This window comes from Salvelinus sp. IW2-2015, unplaced genomic scaffold (assembly GCF_002910315.2).
Source record: "Salvelinus sp. IW2-2015 unplaced genomic scaffold, ASM291031v2 Un_scaffold1462, whole genome shotgun sequence".
Taxonomy (NCBI): Eukaryota; Metazoa; Chordata; class Actinopteri; order Salmoniformes; family Salmonidae; genus Salvelinus; species Salvelinus sp. IW2-2015.
Genome location: NW_019942923.1, coordinates 119330 through 136759, shown reverse-complemented (window position 1 = coordinate 136759; position 17430 = coordinate 119330). Strand labels below are relative to the sequence as shown.

Below are 17430 nucleotides of genomic sequence, written 5' to 3'. Positions count from 1 at the left end.
AGCACCACACAGTGCTCACTCTCTACCAAATGAAGAGCGGTAGTTTTATCCCCAAACTGCGTAAGGAGTGATCCAACCAATGTTTTTCCTTGTGAGTTGACTGTGAGCTGAGAAGAGAGTGACATCCAAATGCACCTAACTACTCAGTCTATCGCACGTGCGTCAGCTCTTACTATGAACAATATCCAGACCACCCATTAATAACAGTGACTCACGCGAGAAGCGCGAAATGGACATCCCCAGTCCCAGACTCAAAGGCCGCATTGCATGTGGCCAGGGCTTAGCACAAGCGGCAAACACCCGGACTCACGCAATGGTTCGAGTATCCATACTAAGTTACAAAAAGCATTCATACAGAAATGCCATTTCCATCGCCTAATTGGGCACATTACTACGGCTAACGCTAAACAATCACTGGGAATAAGGAGAACACACCACGTATAGAAACACTGTTCCATTCGTGACTTACAGTTCTCAAGCTGAATCCTGGAGCCACGGTACATCGAGACATACCTCTTCCACTAAACTACGACATCGGATTGTCAATGCGAACCCAAAACAGCATCTCAATACCACTTTTTTGACAGGTTAGCGATTATTGCGATCATCCTCGACTCTTCATACAGTCACTGTGAGAAGGACAAATGTGACCATTGCAACCCCGGATCCCTCCAAATACACCTCCTCTTCGCTGCAATCGCCCACGGGAGTGTTCCCTGAGCACGCGAATAGATTTCGCCAGTCTTACACGACGAGCCTGGATCCACCGCTGCCCAGCCTCACATATCCAGACAACACTGGGACCATGCTCCCTCCGACACATCCAGGACATCACTGGGACCATGCTCCCACCGACACATCCAGGACAACACTGGGACCATGCTCCCACCGACACATCCAGGACATCTACTCGAAATGGTGCCCTTTGGAAAGCCTGCAGCATCATCAAAGACCCCACCCACGGAGCATGAGGTCTGATAGAAACGGTCTCTGAGCCTGTTGGTATCTACAAGCCATCAGACTGCTGAACACTTGAACTGGACTGACCACCTGCTCTGATTCTCTGCATCTTAGTACACACACACTGCTACCACCAAACTCGTATTATACTGCTCAGGTTATACACCGCCCCCCACCAAAACACTAGAAATCGTTCCTTCCTGTTTTATACTGATGCTATAAAGTTCCTTCTATTCTACAGGGACCTTCATGTACCTATTATTTTCTTAGGTCTTATTTAGTTAGACGATGTACACTGAGTGGACAAAACATTAGGAACATCATCCTAATATTGAGATTCAACCGCCTTTTGCCCTCAGAACAGCCTCAACATGTCGGGGCATGGACTCTACAAGATGTCGAAAGCGTTCCACAGGGATGCTGGCCCATGTTGACTCCAATGCTTCCCAACAGTTGTGTCAAATTGGCTGGATGTCCTTTGGGTGATGGACCATTCTTGATATACACGGGAGACTGTGTAGTGTGGAAAAACCCAGCAGCGTTGCAGTTCTTGACACAAAACAGCGCATCTGTCACCTACTACCATACCCCTGTTCAAAAGGAACTTAAATCTTTTGTCTTGCCCATTCACCCTCTGAATGGCACACATACACAATCCATGTCTCAATTGTCTCAAGGCTTAAAAATCCTTCTCTAACCTGTCTCCTCCCCTTCATCTACACTGATTGAATTGGATTTAACAGGTGACATCAATAAGGGATCAAAGCTTTTCACTTGGATTTACCTGGTCAGACTATGTCACGGAAAGAGCAGGTGTTCTTAACGTTTTGTCCACTCAGGGTATACCATGCGTATCCTGTACATACCACTACTAAAACTAGGAACTAAAGTGACAGTGGACCCACACCTGAGAACTCTCCCCCTCTGCTGCTGTTACACATAGCTTACAATTGGCGTATTCAACCCCCCCCCCCTCTCCTTTGTAACTATGTCCCCAGGTCATTGCTGTGACAATGTTCTCAGTCAACTTACCTGGTAAAATAAGGGCTAAATAAAATGTAAAAAAACATTGGACCCACAACAGAGAATTCTCCCGCTGCAGCTGTTACACATAGTTCCATTGTGAAAACACACAACATACGACCTAAACATGGCAGGATGGGACTCGCCTATGTGTGAGAGTGCAGCAAAGGACTAGTCTCAGTCTCCGAGACAGTCGATGTCTGCGGTTGCGTTGTCTTCTAACCAAGGTATGAAATGCAAATCATAATTGACTGCAGCGCATATAAACCACACACACACACAACCCCAACCGGTGGTTCCATGACGACTGAAAACCCCAACCGGTGGTTCCATGACGACTGAAAACCACTACCGGTGGTTCCATGACGACTGAAAACCACTACNACCCCAACCGGTGGTTCCATGACGACTGAAAACCACTACCGGTGGTTCCATGACGACTGAAAACCACTACCGGTGGTTCCATGACGACTGAAAACAGAACCATGGGACGAACGAGTGACATTTCCTTTGCTCCTTTTCCCTGCAAGTGGTCAACTCATTACACGTCATGATATGTAATCAGAAGTGTCCACTTAATGTGAGAGCTGACGGGAGAGGGTGTGTCTTAAGTGTTTGGAATGCAGCCCAGGGGGTGGGGGGGCGGAGTCTGAGACAGGAAGTAAATCCACAGGTATGCTAGAGTATGGGTCAGTGGGTGCGGAGTCTGAGACAGGAAGTAAATCCACAGGTATGCTAGAGTATGGTGAGTGGGTGTGGCATCCTACCTGGAAGCCCAAGTCTGGGATGATGGGGGAGAATCTATAGGCTCTCAGCAGTGACATCATCAGCTGCTTCAGACACTCGTTCACCTCGTAGTCCTGTACGGGCAGAGTCATTGCATTCAAAAAAATATTACATTTGCACATAGGCCCCATTCCACCCTCGAGAGCCGCACGCATGACTTGAGTTTATGCACAAATCTACCATTGCCATCAATGCATGATTTACACAAACATTTGAGTTAAGCGAGAAGATTTTAAGCTCCGCCCAATACAGTTGCAGGAGATATGTTCAGCAAATACTAGCTAGTGTTGGCTACATGCTAGGCCAGAGGCTCACCTCACCTTAGGGTTAGAGGTAAAGGGTAGAGGGTAGAGGGTAGGTACTAACCTCCATGAGAAGCCAGAAGAGGTCCAGAAGCTGCTGGATGAGAGGGTGTTCGTCCACTGAGCCTCCCCCCTCCAGTATACCCAGTAGGAAGTTCATCAGCACACCTTCTACTAGATACACCTTACACTGTGGAGACAGACCCTCAACATCTTACACTGTGGAGACAGACCCTCAACATATTACAGTGTGGAGACAGACCCTCAACATATTACACTGTGGAGACAGACCCTCAACACATTACAGTGTGGAGACAGACCCTCAACATATTACAGTGTGGAGACAGACCCTCAACATATTACAGTGTGGAGACAGACCCTCAACATATTACAGTGTGGAGACAGACCCTCAACACATTACAGTGTGGAGACAGACCAACAACATCTTACACTGTGGAGACAGACCCTCAACACATTACAGTGTGGAGACAGACCCTCAACATATTACACTGTGGAGACAGACCAACAACATATTACAGTGTGGAGACAGACCCTCAACATATTACAGTGTGGAGACAGACCCTCAACACATTACAGTGTGGAGACAGACCCTCAACACATTACAGTGTAGACAGATAATCAACATATTACACACGAGACTAGAGACAATAATACACACAAGATAAATGATGACACATGAACACCGTTTAGATCCCTACTGGGATACCTTCATCTGACCACAATGTGAACCACATTACAGAATCAATGTCCAGATAATATTGTCCCAAAAAAGGACAAAATGTACACCAGTTTCAGCTGCAGTCATTTAGCGGTGGGAATACGCCACAGAAAAGTCATTGCCGCCATACCCCAAAAAAATACGGATATTTTATTTATTTATTCTGTGGAGGCACACTTAGATGATGCTATATAAACAGTCCACATTTACTGTTTCCTCTACAAACATAACAAGTAATGAATAGAAACAAACTGCCAAGTCAATAGTAGAACAGTTGATTAACCTGGTCGGGTTGTTGTTGTGTACCAGGGAAATATCCCCCTCGAGGCGCATTTTAGTTACGAGTGCCAAAGGGAAGGAAACATGCATTCAGACAACAACTCATAATACAAATCGTAGGGAAAATAGCAGTTTTAATGGCCTCATTTTTTTTTAAGTGCGATCCCAGCTTTCCATTCTTACTTTATCAATTTCTCGACTCCTTAATATGTGCAAACCCAGAGTTTTTAGCAGCGGCATGGTTGAGTACATGACTGCCACAATTCGCATGAGTGCATAATATAGTTTAGTAGTGGCAGCCAAGGAAAGGGTGTTGGGGGGGGAAATGGTGACATTAAAATGTTTATTATTTTCTGTGAGAAGTACAGGCAGGGGACGTGTTACCCCACCGGGTGATGGGTTACCCCAAGTTACCCTAAAAAGGAAGGCCTACATTATATACACTGTGTTTATGCATGTGTTTTTTGGCACATAAAATGAATCAATATAATGCTAACTAGTTCAAATATCCCATTTGGGATCTAGCTAATGATTAACCCAACAGGGTAACTACAGATAGGCAACCCCATGATTCAGTCTATTTATTTATAGCCACTATGCTGTATCAGTTGGGCTTCAGGTGATAATGCTTATTGCTTATCATATTTTGTATTTTTTTATTTCACCTTTATTTAACCAGGTAGGTTAGTTGAGAACAAGTTCTCATTTACAACTGCGACCTGGCCAAGATAATGCATAGCAGTGCGACACAAACAACAGAGTTACATGGAATAAACAAACATAGTCAATAATACAATAGAAAAAGTCTATATACAGTGTGTGCAAATGAGGTAGGAAAAGGGATGTAAGGCAATAAATAGGCCATAGTGGCGAAATAATTACAATTTAGCAATTAAACACTGGAGTGATAGATGTGCAGAAGATGGATGTGCAAGTAGAGATACTGGGGTGCAAAGGTGCAAAATAAAAAAATATATATAACAGTATGGGGATGAGGTAGTTGGATGGGCTATTTACAGATGGACTATGTACAGGTACAGTGATCAGTAAGCTGCTCTGACAGCTGATGCTTAAAGTTAGTGAGGGAGATATGAGTCTCCAGCTTCAGTCATTTTTGCAGTTTGATCCAAAGGAAGAATTTGCTTTGTGGGTGACAAGTGAAATATACCTGCTGGAGCGAGTGCTACGGGTGGGTGCTGCTATGGTGACCAGTGAGCTGAGATAAGGCGGGGCTTTACTTAGCAAAGACTTATACACTGCTCAAAAAAATTAAGGGAACACTTAAACAACACAATGTAACTCCAAGTCAATCACACTTCTGTGAAATCAAACTGTCCACTTAGGAAGCAACACTGATTGACAATAAATTCAATTTAACCTTGCGTAATACCCTAGATGCAGTCGCACCCCTAAAAACAAAAAACATTTGTCATAAGAAAHTAGCTCCCTGGTATACATAAAATACCCGAGCTCTGAAGCAAGCTTCCAGAAAATTGGAACGGAAATGGCACTACACCAAACTAGCTTGGAAAGGCAGTATTGTGCAGTTTCGAAGAGCCCTCACTGCTGCTCGATCATCCTATTTGTCCAACTTAATTGAGGAGAATAAGAACAATCCAAAATGTATTTTTGATACTGTCGCAAAACTAACAAAAAAGTGGCATTCCCCAAGAGAGGATGGCTTTCACTTCAGCAGTGAAATTCATGAACTTCTTTGATGAAAAGATCATGATCATTAGAAAGCAAATTACAGACTCCTCTTTAAAATCAGCGTATTTCTCCAAAGCTCAGTTGTCCTGAGTCTGCACAACACTGCCAGGAACTAGGGACATATGCAAAAAAAAATTTAACTATATCTCTTGACACATTGATGAAAATAGTCTTGGCCTCTAAACCTTCAAGCTGCATACTGGACCCTATTCCAACTAAACTACTGAAAGAGCTACTTCCTGTGCTCGGCCCTCCTATGTTGAATATAATAAACGGCTCTCTATCCACCGGATGTGTACCGAACTCACTAAAAGTGGCAGTAATAAAGCCTCTTGAAAAAGCCAAACCTTGACCCAGAAAATATAAAAAACAAAAAAAATCGGTCTATATCAAATCTCCCATTCCTCTCAACATTTTTGGAGAGACTGGAAACCCAAATTGGTCTACGCGGACAAGTTCTGGCCTGGTTTAGATCTTATCTGTCAGAAAGATATCAGTTTGACTCTGTGGATTGGTTTGTCTTCTGACAAATCAACTGTAAACTCCGGTGTTCCTCAAGGCTTCGTTTTAGGACCACTATTGTTTTCACAATATATTTGACCTCTTGGTGATGTCATTCGGAAACATAAATGTTAACTTTCACTGCTATGCGGCCGACAAACAGCTGTACATTTCAATGAAACATGGTGAAGACCCAAAATTGCCTCGCTGGAAGCCTGCTTTTCAGACATAAGGAAGAGGATGGCGGCAAATGTTCTACTTTTAAACTCGGACAAAACAGAGATGATTGTTCCAGGTCCCAAGAAACAAAGAGATCTTCTGTTGAATCTGACAATTAATCTTGATGGTTGTACAGTCGTCTCAAATAAAACTGTGAAGGACCTCGGCGTTACTCTGGACGCTGATCTCTCTTTTGACAAACTTATCAAGACTGTTTCAAGGACAGCTTTTTGCCATCTACGTAACACTGCAAAAATCTGAAACTTTCTGTCCAAAAATGAAGCTGAAAAATTATTCCATGCTTTTGTTACTTCTAGGTTAGACTTCTGCAATGCTCTACTTTCCGGCTACCCGGATAAAGCACTAAATAAACTTCAGTTAGTGTTAAACACGGCTGCTAGAATCTTGACTAGAACTAAAAAATGTGATCATATTACTCCAGTGCTAGCCTCCATACACTGGCTTTCTGTTAAGGTTAGGGCTGATTTCAAGGATTTACTGCTAACCTACAAAGCATTACATGGGCTTGCTCCTACCCATCTTTCCGATTTGGTCCAGCCGTACATACCTACACGTACGCTACGGTCACAAGACGCAGGCCTCCTTACTGTCCCTAGAATTTCTAAGCAGACAGCTGGAGGCAGGGCTTTCTCCTATAGAGCTCAATTTCTATGGAATGGTCTGCCTAACCATGTGAGAGACACAGACTTGGTCTCAACCTTTAAGTCTTTACTGAAGAATTATCTCTTCAGTAGATCATATGATTGAGTGTAGTCTGGCCCAGGAGTGTGAAGGTAAACTGAAAGGCACTGGAGCAATGAACCGCCCTTGCTGTCTCTGCCTGGCCGGTTCCCCTCTCTCCACTGGGATTCTCTGCCTCTAACCCTATTACAGTGGCTGAGTCACTGGTTTACTGGTGCTCTTCCATGCCGTCCCTAGGAGGGGTGCGTCACCTGAGTGGGTTGAGTCACTGACGTGATCTTCCTTCCTTGCGTTCGTGCCGTGGGGAAGATCTTCGTGGGCTATACTCGGCCTTGTCTCAGGATAGTAAGTTGGTGGTTGAATATATCCCTCTAGTGATGTGGAGGCTGTGCTTTGGCAAAGTTTGTTTGGCCCTGTCCGGGGGTATCGTTGGACGGAGCCACAGTGTCTCCCGACCCCTCCTGTCTCAGCCTCCAGTATTCATGCTGCAATAGTTTGTGTCGGGGGGCTAAGGTCAGTCTGTTATATCTGGAGTATTTCTCCTGTCTTATCCGGTGTCCTGTGTGAATTTAAGTCCCTCCTCTCCTTCCCCTGATGACTCCTTGCTGTCCCCAGTCCACCTGGTCGTGCTGCTGCTCCAGTTTCAACTGTTCTGCCTGCGGCTATGGAACCCTGACCTGTTCACCGGACGTGCTACCTGTCGCAGACCTGCTTTTTTCAACTCTCTAGAGACAACAGGAGCGGTAGAGATACTCTGAATGATCGGCTATGAAAAGCCAACTGACATTTACTCCTGAGGTGCTGACCTGTTGCATCCTCTGTGATTATTATTACTTGACCCTGCTGGTCGTCTATGAACATTTGAACATCTTGGCCATGTTCTGTTAAAATCTCCACCCGGCACAGCCAGAAGAGGACTGGCCACCCCTCATAGCCTGGTTCGTCTCTAGGTTTCTTCCTAGGTTCCTGCCTTTCGAGGAAGTTTTTCCTAGCCACCGTGCTTCTACACCTGCACTGCTTGCCGTTTGGGGTTTTAGGCTGGGTTTCCGTATAGCACTTTGTGATATTAGCTGATGTAAGACATTTGATTGATAACTAGACAAGTTCAACGACTCTTCACTCACCATAAGTGGGGCAAAGTAGTTGAAGATGTGCGCCAGAGTCACTAGAGTGGTGGGTTCTCCATGTAGGCTCCAGCAGGCACTGTCTTTCACCAGCACCTTCTCCTCCTGTTGGGAACGGACAAAGGGGAGAGAACGGTTGACATTTTGATGGACAAACAATTCTGGAAACTTCCACAAATTTCCATGGTTTCAAAAAAAAATCCCGGTTAATGGATTCCCGGAGTAAGGAAAATTAGCAGGTAACCGGGGATTTCTGAAACATATTTACACACAAATGTCTAACACAAATGAATCGTAAGATAAATTAATAAATGACCATTTTAAAACAGTATTCACTTACATATTACTCATACTACTGCATTTGGTGTGAATACCATGCACGATGAAGCAGAATTGAGCACTCTAGTACCTGTGAGGTTACACCATCCCTCAGCCGTTGAACAATAAAATAGCGAATTGACCGCTTCTGTTGATGTTTGAATCCCAGATAACCCCCTTCAATGTTACCTGTGTGTCTAAGGTGGTAGACAAGACTGTCTTGATATAACCTAGTAGTTTGTGAGCCCTGAGCAGGTCTGCAGTTGGAGGGTTCTGGAGGGGCAGGTAGCCCTCTACAGGGTATCTGAGGGGGCGACTGCCGAAGTTGAACGCCACGGACTCTTTAAAGGACAGGCTGATAGCAGGGAAATAGGCTACACCTGGACCCATCTTAATGTTACTGAACGCCGTGCCCAGGGACTGGCCATTCCTGGGAGAGGGAATTGAAGAGAAGAGAATAAAAGCTACTTTAATATCCATTCTACAAAATAAATTAACTTTACAACAAAACATGAGAAACCGGTAAATGAGCTGGGGGAAAAAATGTAATTTTCAACACGTAATGTGATTAGAAAACAGTGATAAACTTACAGACAGAATGTGATGGTTCCCTCGTCAAGGTCTATCAAACAGCTCACTATGTCTCCAGCTGCCCATGACTACAAAACAAGAAACATGTCAGGACGTTACATTAGCTACATTAGCTAGCACACGACCCCATAATAAAAACGTTGCTCTTGATGAACCATTGTGATCTTCTCACCTTGCCATAGTTAGTGGTCGTTACGTTCCACTTCCTGACTCGGTTTCCATCGTAAGCGTACGAGTCTGGAGTGTCACCCACACCTTCCTGATAAGAGAGAAAACACACGTTACAGTACCACTATACACCAGCGGAGGCTGCTGAGGGGAGGACGGCTCATAAGAATGGCTGCAACAGAGCAAATGGAATGGCATCAAACTCATGGAAAACGTGTTCGATTCCATTCCTCCTCCCCAACTAAGGTGCCACCAACCTCCTGTGCTATACACACTCTCCAGATGAAAGATGAAACATTTGCTGAACACAACATGTAAAGTGTTTGTCCCATGTTTCATGACCTGAAATAGATCCCAGAAATGTTCAATATGCACAAAAAGCTTATTTTGCTCACATTTTGTGCAAAAATGTGTTTACATCCCTGACAGTTGTGACATATCAAGAAACTGATTAAAGAGCATGATCATTACACAGGTGCGCCTTGTGCTGGGGACAATAAAAGGCCACTATAAAAATGTGCAGTTGTGTCACACAACGCCACAGATGTCTCAAGCTGAGGAAGCGTTCCTGCTGACTGCAGGAATGTCCACCAGAGCTGTTGCCAGAGAATTGAATGTTCACTTCTCTACTATAAGCCACCTCCAACTTTGTACGGCCGGTTAGAATTCGGCAGTATGTCTAACTGGCCGTACAACCGCAGACCACGCGTAACCAGCCAAGGACTTCCACATCCAGCCTTTTCACCTGCGGGATCAGCTGCCACCCGGACAGCTGATGAAACTGCGGGTTTGAACAACCAAAGAATTTCTGCACAAACTGTCAGAAACCGTCTCAGGGAAGCTCATCTGCATGCTCGTCGTCCTCACCAGGGTCTTGAATAAATGCAGTTTCGACGTTGTAATATACTTCAGTGGGGAAATGCTTCAATGGCCTTCAATGGCCACTGGCACTCTGGAGAAGTGTGCTCTTCACGGATGAATCCTGGTTTCAACTGTACCGGCAGACTGCCAGTACATGACAGCATGATGAGGTGTGGGCGAGCATTTGACAACATTGTGAACAGAATGCCCCATGGTGGGGTTATGGTATGGGCAGGATTAAGCTACAGATAACGAACACAACTGAATTTTATCGATGGCAATTTGAATGCACATAGATACTGTGACGAAATTCTGAGGCCCATTTTGGTGCCATACATCCACCGCCATCACCTCATGTTTCAGCATAATGCACGGCCCCACGTCGCAAGGATCTATACACAACTCCTGGAAGCTGAAAATGTCCCAGTTCTTCCACAGCCTGCATACTCACTAGACATGTCACCATTGAGCATGTTTGGGATGCTCTGGATCGATGTGTATGACAGGGTGTTCCAGTTCCCGCCAAAATCCAGCAATTTGTGCCACGCTGCATGAGTCAAATGGTGAACACTGGTTTTCTGATTCACATCTACTTTTCTTTTCTTTTTTTTTTTTAAAGATATGACCAACAGATGCATGGTTCCCAGTCATGTGAAATCCATAGATTAGGGCGTAATTCATTTATTTCAATTGACTGATTTTCCTAATATGAACTCAGTCAAATCTTTGAAATTGTTGCATGTTACGTTTATATCAGTGTTCAGTGTACCTTACAGAAACACTAAAACTATAAAGCCCTGCAGATATAATGCAGTTATAGACTTAAAACTTGTAATGAGCATGTCTGACCCCCCCCTAATAAATTCCAGAATAAGATGGTACAGGTTGACCATCATTGGGCTCAGGAGTTTTAAGGCAACAGCTAGGGCCACCGAGGTTACCCTGACCATTTCATCTGACGGTTCAAATGTCTTGAGGACAGACGAGAGCGAGGAGAAACAAATACAGGCTACAACCAAAGCCTGTGTCAGGGGAGACAATATTAGATGATCTCTGCTAGAAAACTAGGGCCCCCGAGTTGTTCCTGGTCAGGTCACATGGTCAGGGAAACCTCCTGGCCCCATCCTGATGGTTGGTTGTTCCGGGGTGCATCAGTGAGGCCACCGTATTCCCTATATAGTGAACAACTTTTGACCAGGTCGGCCCTGATATAAGGGATAGGGAGCCATTTCTGAAGGAACCGCAGTGCCCCCTACTGCACCTCCAGGTGGTCACCGCAGTGCCCCCTACTGTATCTCAGGTGGTCACCGCAGTGCCCCCCTATTGCACCTCCTGGTTGTCACGCAGCGCCCCTACTGCACCTCCAGGTGGTCACCGCAGCGCCCCTACTGCACATCCAGGTGGTCACCGCAGTGCCCCCTACTGCACCTCCAGGTTGGTCACCGCAGCGCCCCACTGCACCTCCAGGTGGTACCGCAGCGCCCCCTACTGCACCTCCAGGTGGTCACCGCGGGTCCCCTACTGCACCTCCAGGTTGGTCACCGCAGCGCCCCCTACTGCACCTCCAGGTGGTCACCGCAGCACCCCCTACTGCACCTCCAGGTGGTCACCGCAGTGCCCTACTGCACCTCCGGTTGGTCACCGCAGTGCCCCCTACTGCACCTCCAGGTGGTCACCGCAGCACCCCTACTGCACCTCCAGGTGGTCACCGCAGTGCCCCTACTGCACCTCCAGGTGGTCACCGCAGTGCCCCCTACTGCACCTCCAGGTGGTCACCGCAGTGCCCCTACTGCACCTCTAGGTGGTCACCGCAGTGCACCACCCTATCAGTGCCTCTGTATACGTTTCTGGTTATAAGAACGATCTTACCTCCTGGTTGAACCTGCAGTTCAGAGTGCACCATCCTATCTGCATCAGGCCCTGTGACGAGATCAGCACCTCGTACGCCCATTTCCCTGGAATCCACGGTACAGTATGTCAACGTTAGACATGCTTCTGTACAACATGAAATGTATCTGATTTTTTAACCAACTATTAAGACCTGTACATTCAGTAAAAAGTATGATAGTGTAGAATTTACCTCTGTATACACAGGTAGTAGCTCTAATGGAACTGAAATTGCTATGCACTATGACCTGGAAAGAAAAGGAAACAATGACCAAACAGTGACAACTTTGGAGGGAATAAAAATCAGAAACAGATGTTTAGGTACAACATAAAAATTATTCTAGATCACTTCGAGCTGAAACGTATTCAAAATTCTAGTCAACGTATTCAAAAATTCTAGTCACGTTTCAAAACTTCTAGTCAAAGTATTCAAAAATTTCTAGTCAAAGTATTCTAAAATTCTAGTCAACGTATTCTAAATTCTAGTCAAAGTATTCTAAAATCTAGTTCAACGTATTCTAAAATTCTAGTCAAGTATTCTAAAATTCTAGTCACAGTATTCTAAATTCTAGTCAACGTATTCTAAAATTCTAGTCAACGTATTCTAAAATTCTAGTCAACGTATTCTAAAATTCTATGTCAACGTATTCTAAAATTCTAGTCAACGTATTCTAAAATTCTTCTGTCAAAGTATTCCTAAAATTCTAAGTCAACCGTATTCTAAAATTCTAGTCAACGTATTCTAAAATTCTAGTCAACGTATTCTAATTCTAGTCAAAGTATTCTAAAATTCTAAAATTCTAAGTCAAAGTATTCTAAAATTCTAGTCAACGTATTCTAAAATTCTAGTCAACGTATTCTAAAATTCTAGTCAACGTATTCTAAAATTCTAGTAAATCTAACCATTTTATCATTTAGCAGACACTCTTATCCAGAGCAACTTACAGAAGTGAGAGCATACATTTTCATAATGCCCCCCCCCCCCTGTGGGATTTCGGGAACCCCGGCGTTGCAAGCGCCATGCTCTACCCACTGAGCCCAACCCCCAATGCTATGTTTCTCACCCCCAGCAGATCATCATCCACAAACAGGAGGCCCTCGAAGCCACTGGTGTGATCCAGGACCACGGTCAGAGGACCTAGACAACCATCAACTGGCTGATCTGGAGGATGAGGACAGGCTCTAGTATCAGTTTGGTGAGGACCATGTACATGTACCAGTCAAAAGGTTTGGACACATCTACTCACTCAATGGTTTTTCTTAATTTTTTTAAACTATTTTCTACATTGTAAAATAATAGTGAAGACACCCCAAATCTATGAAATAACTAAAATATTTTAAAAAGTCTAAATATATTTTAGATTATTCAAAGTAACCACCCTTTGCATGGATGACAGCTTTGCACACTTGGCATTCTCTCAACCTGCTTCATGAGGTAGTCACCTGGAATGCATTTAAATTAACAGGTGTGCCTTTTAAAAAATGTATTTGTGGAATTTCTTTCCTTATTAACGCATTTGAGGCAAGCAGTTGTGTTGTGACAAGGTAGGGGTGGTATACAGAAGATAGATAGCCCTATTTGGTAAAAGACCAAGTCCATATTATGACAAGAACAGCTCAAATGAGCAAAGAGAAACGACAGTCCATCATTACTTTAAGACGTGAAGGTCAGTCAATGCGGAACATTTCAAGAACTTTAAAAGTTTCTTCAAGAACAGTTGCAAAAACCATCAAGCGCTAGGATGAAACCGGGTCTCATGAGGACCGCCACAAGAAAGCAAGACCCAGAGTTTCATCTGCTGCAGAGGATAAATTAATTCGTTTCCAGCCTTTGAAATTGGCAGTTAACTGCAACTCAGATTGCACCTCACAGAGTTCAAGTAACAGACACATCTCAACATCAACTGTGCAGAGGAGACTCCTTGAATCAGGCCTTCATGGTTGAATTGCTGCAATGAAACCACTACTAAAGGACACCAATAAGAAGAAGAGACTTGCTTGGGCCAAGAAAAAACGAGCAATGGATATTAGATTTTTGGTTCCAACCGCCGTGTCTTTGGTTTGCGCGTAGTGGGACTATCATTTGTATTTCAACAGGACAATGACCAAACACACCTCCAGGCTGTGTAAGGGCTATTTGACCAGAGATGAGAGTGATGGAGTGCTGCATCAGATGACCTGGCCTCCACAATCACCTGACAACCCAATTGAGATCGTTTGGGATGAGTTGGACCGCAGAGTGAAGGACAAGCAGCCACCAAGTGCTCAGCATATGTGGGAACTCCTTCATGACTGTTGGAAAAGCATTCAACCTGGTTGAGAGAATGCAAAGCTGTCATTAAGGCAAACGATGGCTACTTTGAAAAATCTAAAATATATTTGGATTTGTTTAACACTTGTTTTGGTTGCTACATGATTCCATATGTGTTCATTTTTTGGGTGGGGGGGTGGTTAATTGCAATCCAATATCCAATTACTTCATGAATAAATGCCACCGGCTAGGGTGGAGAGGACAATAGTCTTTACACCATAAACACAAACTGATAGCTTTATGAACATATGGGTCTGGTGTCCTCAGTAGAATAGTGTGTGTGTATACACCTCTGGTGTCCTCAGTAGAACAGTGTGTGTGTGTGTGTGTGTGTGTGTGTGTGTGTGTGTGTGTGTNTGTGTGTGTGTGTGTGTGTGTGTGTGTGTGTGTGTGTATACACCTCTGGTGTCCTCAGTAGGCTCTCCCTCAGTTAGCAGCCTCTCCAGATGAGCCCCCAGGTCCTGGAAGCCCAGAGGTTTCCTAAGGATGGAAAAACTACCATCAGACAACATTCACCCCCTACTTGGCCCTTGATAGTGGGTTATAGTTGTTTCATCTTCTTAAAGTTGAATGTACTTATTTTATTTGTAAAGGAAGGTTCCGGAAGACAGCTTAGATCCTTTCAAAAGCGCATTTCTGAAGCGTTTCGTAGACAATATTGTTTTGTCAAAATACTTATTGTAGGTCGTTCTATAAAAGTGTTAGTGAAACCTTTCCACAGAGAGACACCCCCAGATGTGTCAGTGTTATTGTAGCCCTGAACTGGCACACCTGACTCAACTAGTCAAGGGATTGATGGTAATATTTTCACATGTTAATTATCAAGTGAGTTGTGAAAAACAAAAAGTTCTGTCCCAACTAATTTAGAACACTATAAACTTAAGTAAGCACACAGTCATGCTGGTGACTAGTGATTCGCAGGTCAGCTGTTTGTTCACCGTCACCCGCAACCGCACGAATATAGGTTTACGAAATAAAGTGAAAATCTGAGGCCTGCAGCCGACACTAACCCCAAAATAGGCCGGTAGAAAATGTGCTGTATGATCAGAGACGGGGTGGCAGTATTTCTTCTTTAAATCCTTATTTAGATGAGCTATGTTTCTGCTTATAATTTCAGACATTTTGGTAGGCAATGTGTTTGTCAACTCCTCTATAAATAGATACATGCAGCGTCTCTTCGGTCCCTACTGCCTTCATAAAAGACAAACTTCTCGGTCACCAGAATAATGTCATTAAATCGATGAGTGCGTCATTGTAGTTGACGTCGGTACAGTTCTCCGTCATCTCTGCTTCTCGCGTGCAGAAGACGTTTAGAAATACAATAATTAATAAAACAGGAACGATTTTCTGTGCTAAAATTTCCAAATGACATTAGTTTGACCAGTTAAGGAAATGTAAAGCAGTGAAAACCACCCAACGTGTTTCTGAAATGATTTCAGTTCGGGCTTGGATACATATTTTATATGGTTGAAAAACAAGTCAGCTTTTATGATGCTGATAAAGATTGCACCTTTACAGACGGCCCCTAACTGTGGTTGAAATACTATCAGCTTTTATGATACTGATAAAGATAGGGACCGTCTGTAAAAGGTGCAAACTGTGGTTGAAATACTATCAGCTTTTATGACGCTGATAAAGATAACACCTTTAAAGACGGCCCCTAACCGCACATTCATTCTATCAAGATGCTGAAAGAAATAATTTCTCCACTCCGGACTCATTTTACATCAATAAATACTTAATTCTGCAGGAGTTTTGTATTAGTATTAGACTATGTGAGAGGTTATAGACCTACAGTCAGTGTCAAGACTTCAGAAAGTTTTCTATTCCAATTAACCCATCTGAACAGTAGGTCAGAGTTCAAATATGGCACGTCAAGGAAAGTCCCCGTCTTGCACCTTCACAATAATCACACAGAAAACAGCCAACACAGCTATCAATCTCTTTTACCACTTCACCAAATCTTTCGCAAACATTATGTTCTGGCCCTCCCTTCAATTTGTATTCAACTCTCCATTTCACAACTTCTCTCTTATTGAATTCAACTCAGACATTGCACTTCTTGCCTCAGTGGATCGACGTTAACTTTTGCTGCCCAAGTTCCCAAAAGCCTTGGCGTGTAGGCTATTAGGACCTAATGGCAGATACATTACACAACAACTACAAAATGGATGGATGTTTAAAGTATTGTTGTTATCTCTTTATTCAACCCACCCTTCATCCACACAATACTTCATGACCCTAGACACAACCGCTCCGCGGATATAACCACGGGGGCTGCGGGTTATGACTGAACCCGTGTATCACTAGTTGTGACATTATCTTATTTAACCTTTATCTACGCAGGAATTACGAGGGACACTTGGCAAAAGTGGATCCAGAAAACAAGATCCAAAAAAGCCATCCCAACGTATCCTCATCAACAAGTAGTGTTAGAGGCAGTTCATCTTTCCTCCTGGTCTGTCTTCATACCCTATCTATAGAGCCGCGGCGTGGGGGGGGGGGGGGAAACCCGACCCTGAGCCCCCTGGACTACTGGGGAATGGGGACACATGGGTTCAAACTGTATCCGTTTTTTACTTGGGAGCGTTTACTTTCGCTTGATAGCCTGATGGAACGAGGTAGCCCTCTTGGGACTATTTCCATTGGCTCCATTGCGCCAGGCAAACTCAATTCAGCAAAGGTTTTTTTTTTTTTTTAAAGACTTGAAAAGAAAACGAATACTATTTGAAGTTCGGTGAAGACATGGATCAGTTGCCCCATGCCTCTATGATGCCACCACACATCAACGTTACTTTCAACATCTAAAACGGTTGCTTCATCCTAACACTAGATAAAAACATAGCACTACTAGGCTGTTTTGAAAACAAACTGGAAAAGGACTAGGGTTGCTTCACAAATGTCACTCTAATCCCTATGCAGTGACCTGGGGCCATGAGTATCAAGTGT

General features: G+C 44.1%; 1 protein-coding gene across 1 annotated transcript in view; it reads right to left on the bottom strand.

The window, feature by feature from the left end:
• Positions 1-17430, bottom strand: part of LOC112070933 (E3 ubiquitin-protein ligase RNF123) — a 119513-nt gene that overhangs the window by 98399 nt on the left and 3684 nt on the right. Inside the window, exons 4-13 of the mRNA XM_070439182.1 lie at positions 14882-14961; positions 13235-13332; positions 12364-12418; positions 12153-12238; positions 9427-9513; positions 9255-9322; positions 8853-9093; positions 8346-8450; positions 3136-3261; positions 2751-2843 (exon numbers count right to left, since the gene is read on the bottom strand). Coding sequence (XP_070295283.1) covers positions 2751-2843; positions 3136-3261; positions 8346-8450; positions 8853-9093; positions 9255-9322; positions 9427-9513; positions 12153-12238; positions 12364-12418; positions 13235-13332; positions 14882-14961 — 1039 coding nt within the window. The remainder of the gene's footprint in view (positions 1-2750; positions 2844-3135; positions 3262-8345; positions 8451-8852; positions 9094-9254; positions 9323-9426; positions 9514-12152; positions 12239-12363; positions 12419-13234; positions 13333-14881; positions 14962-17430) is intronic.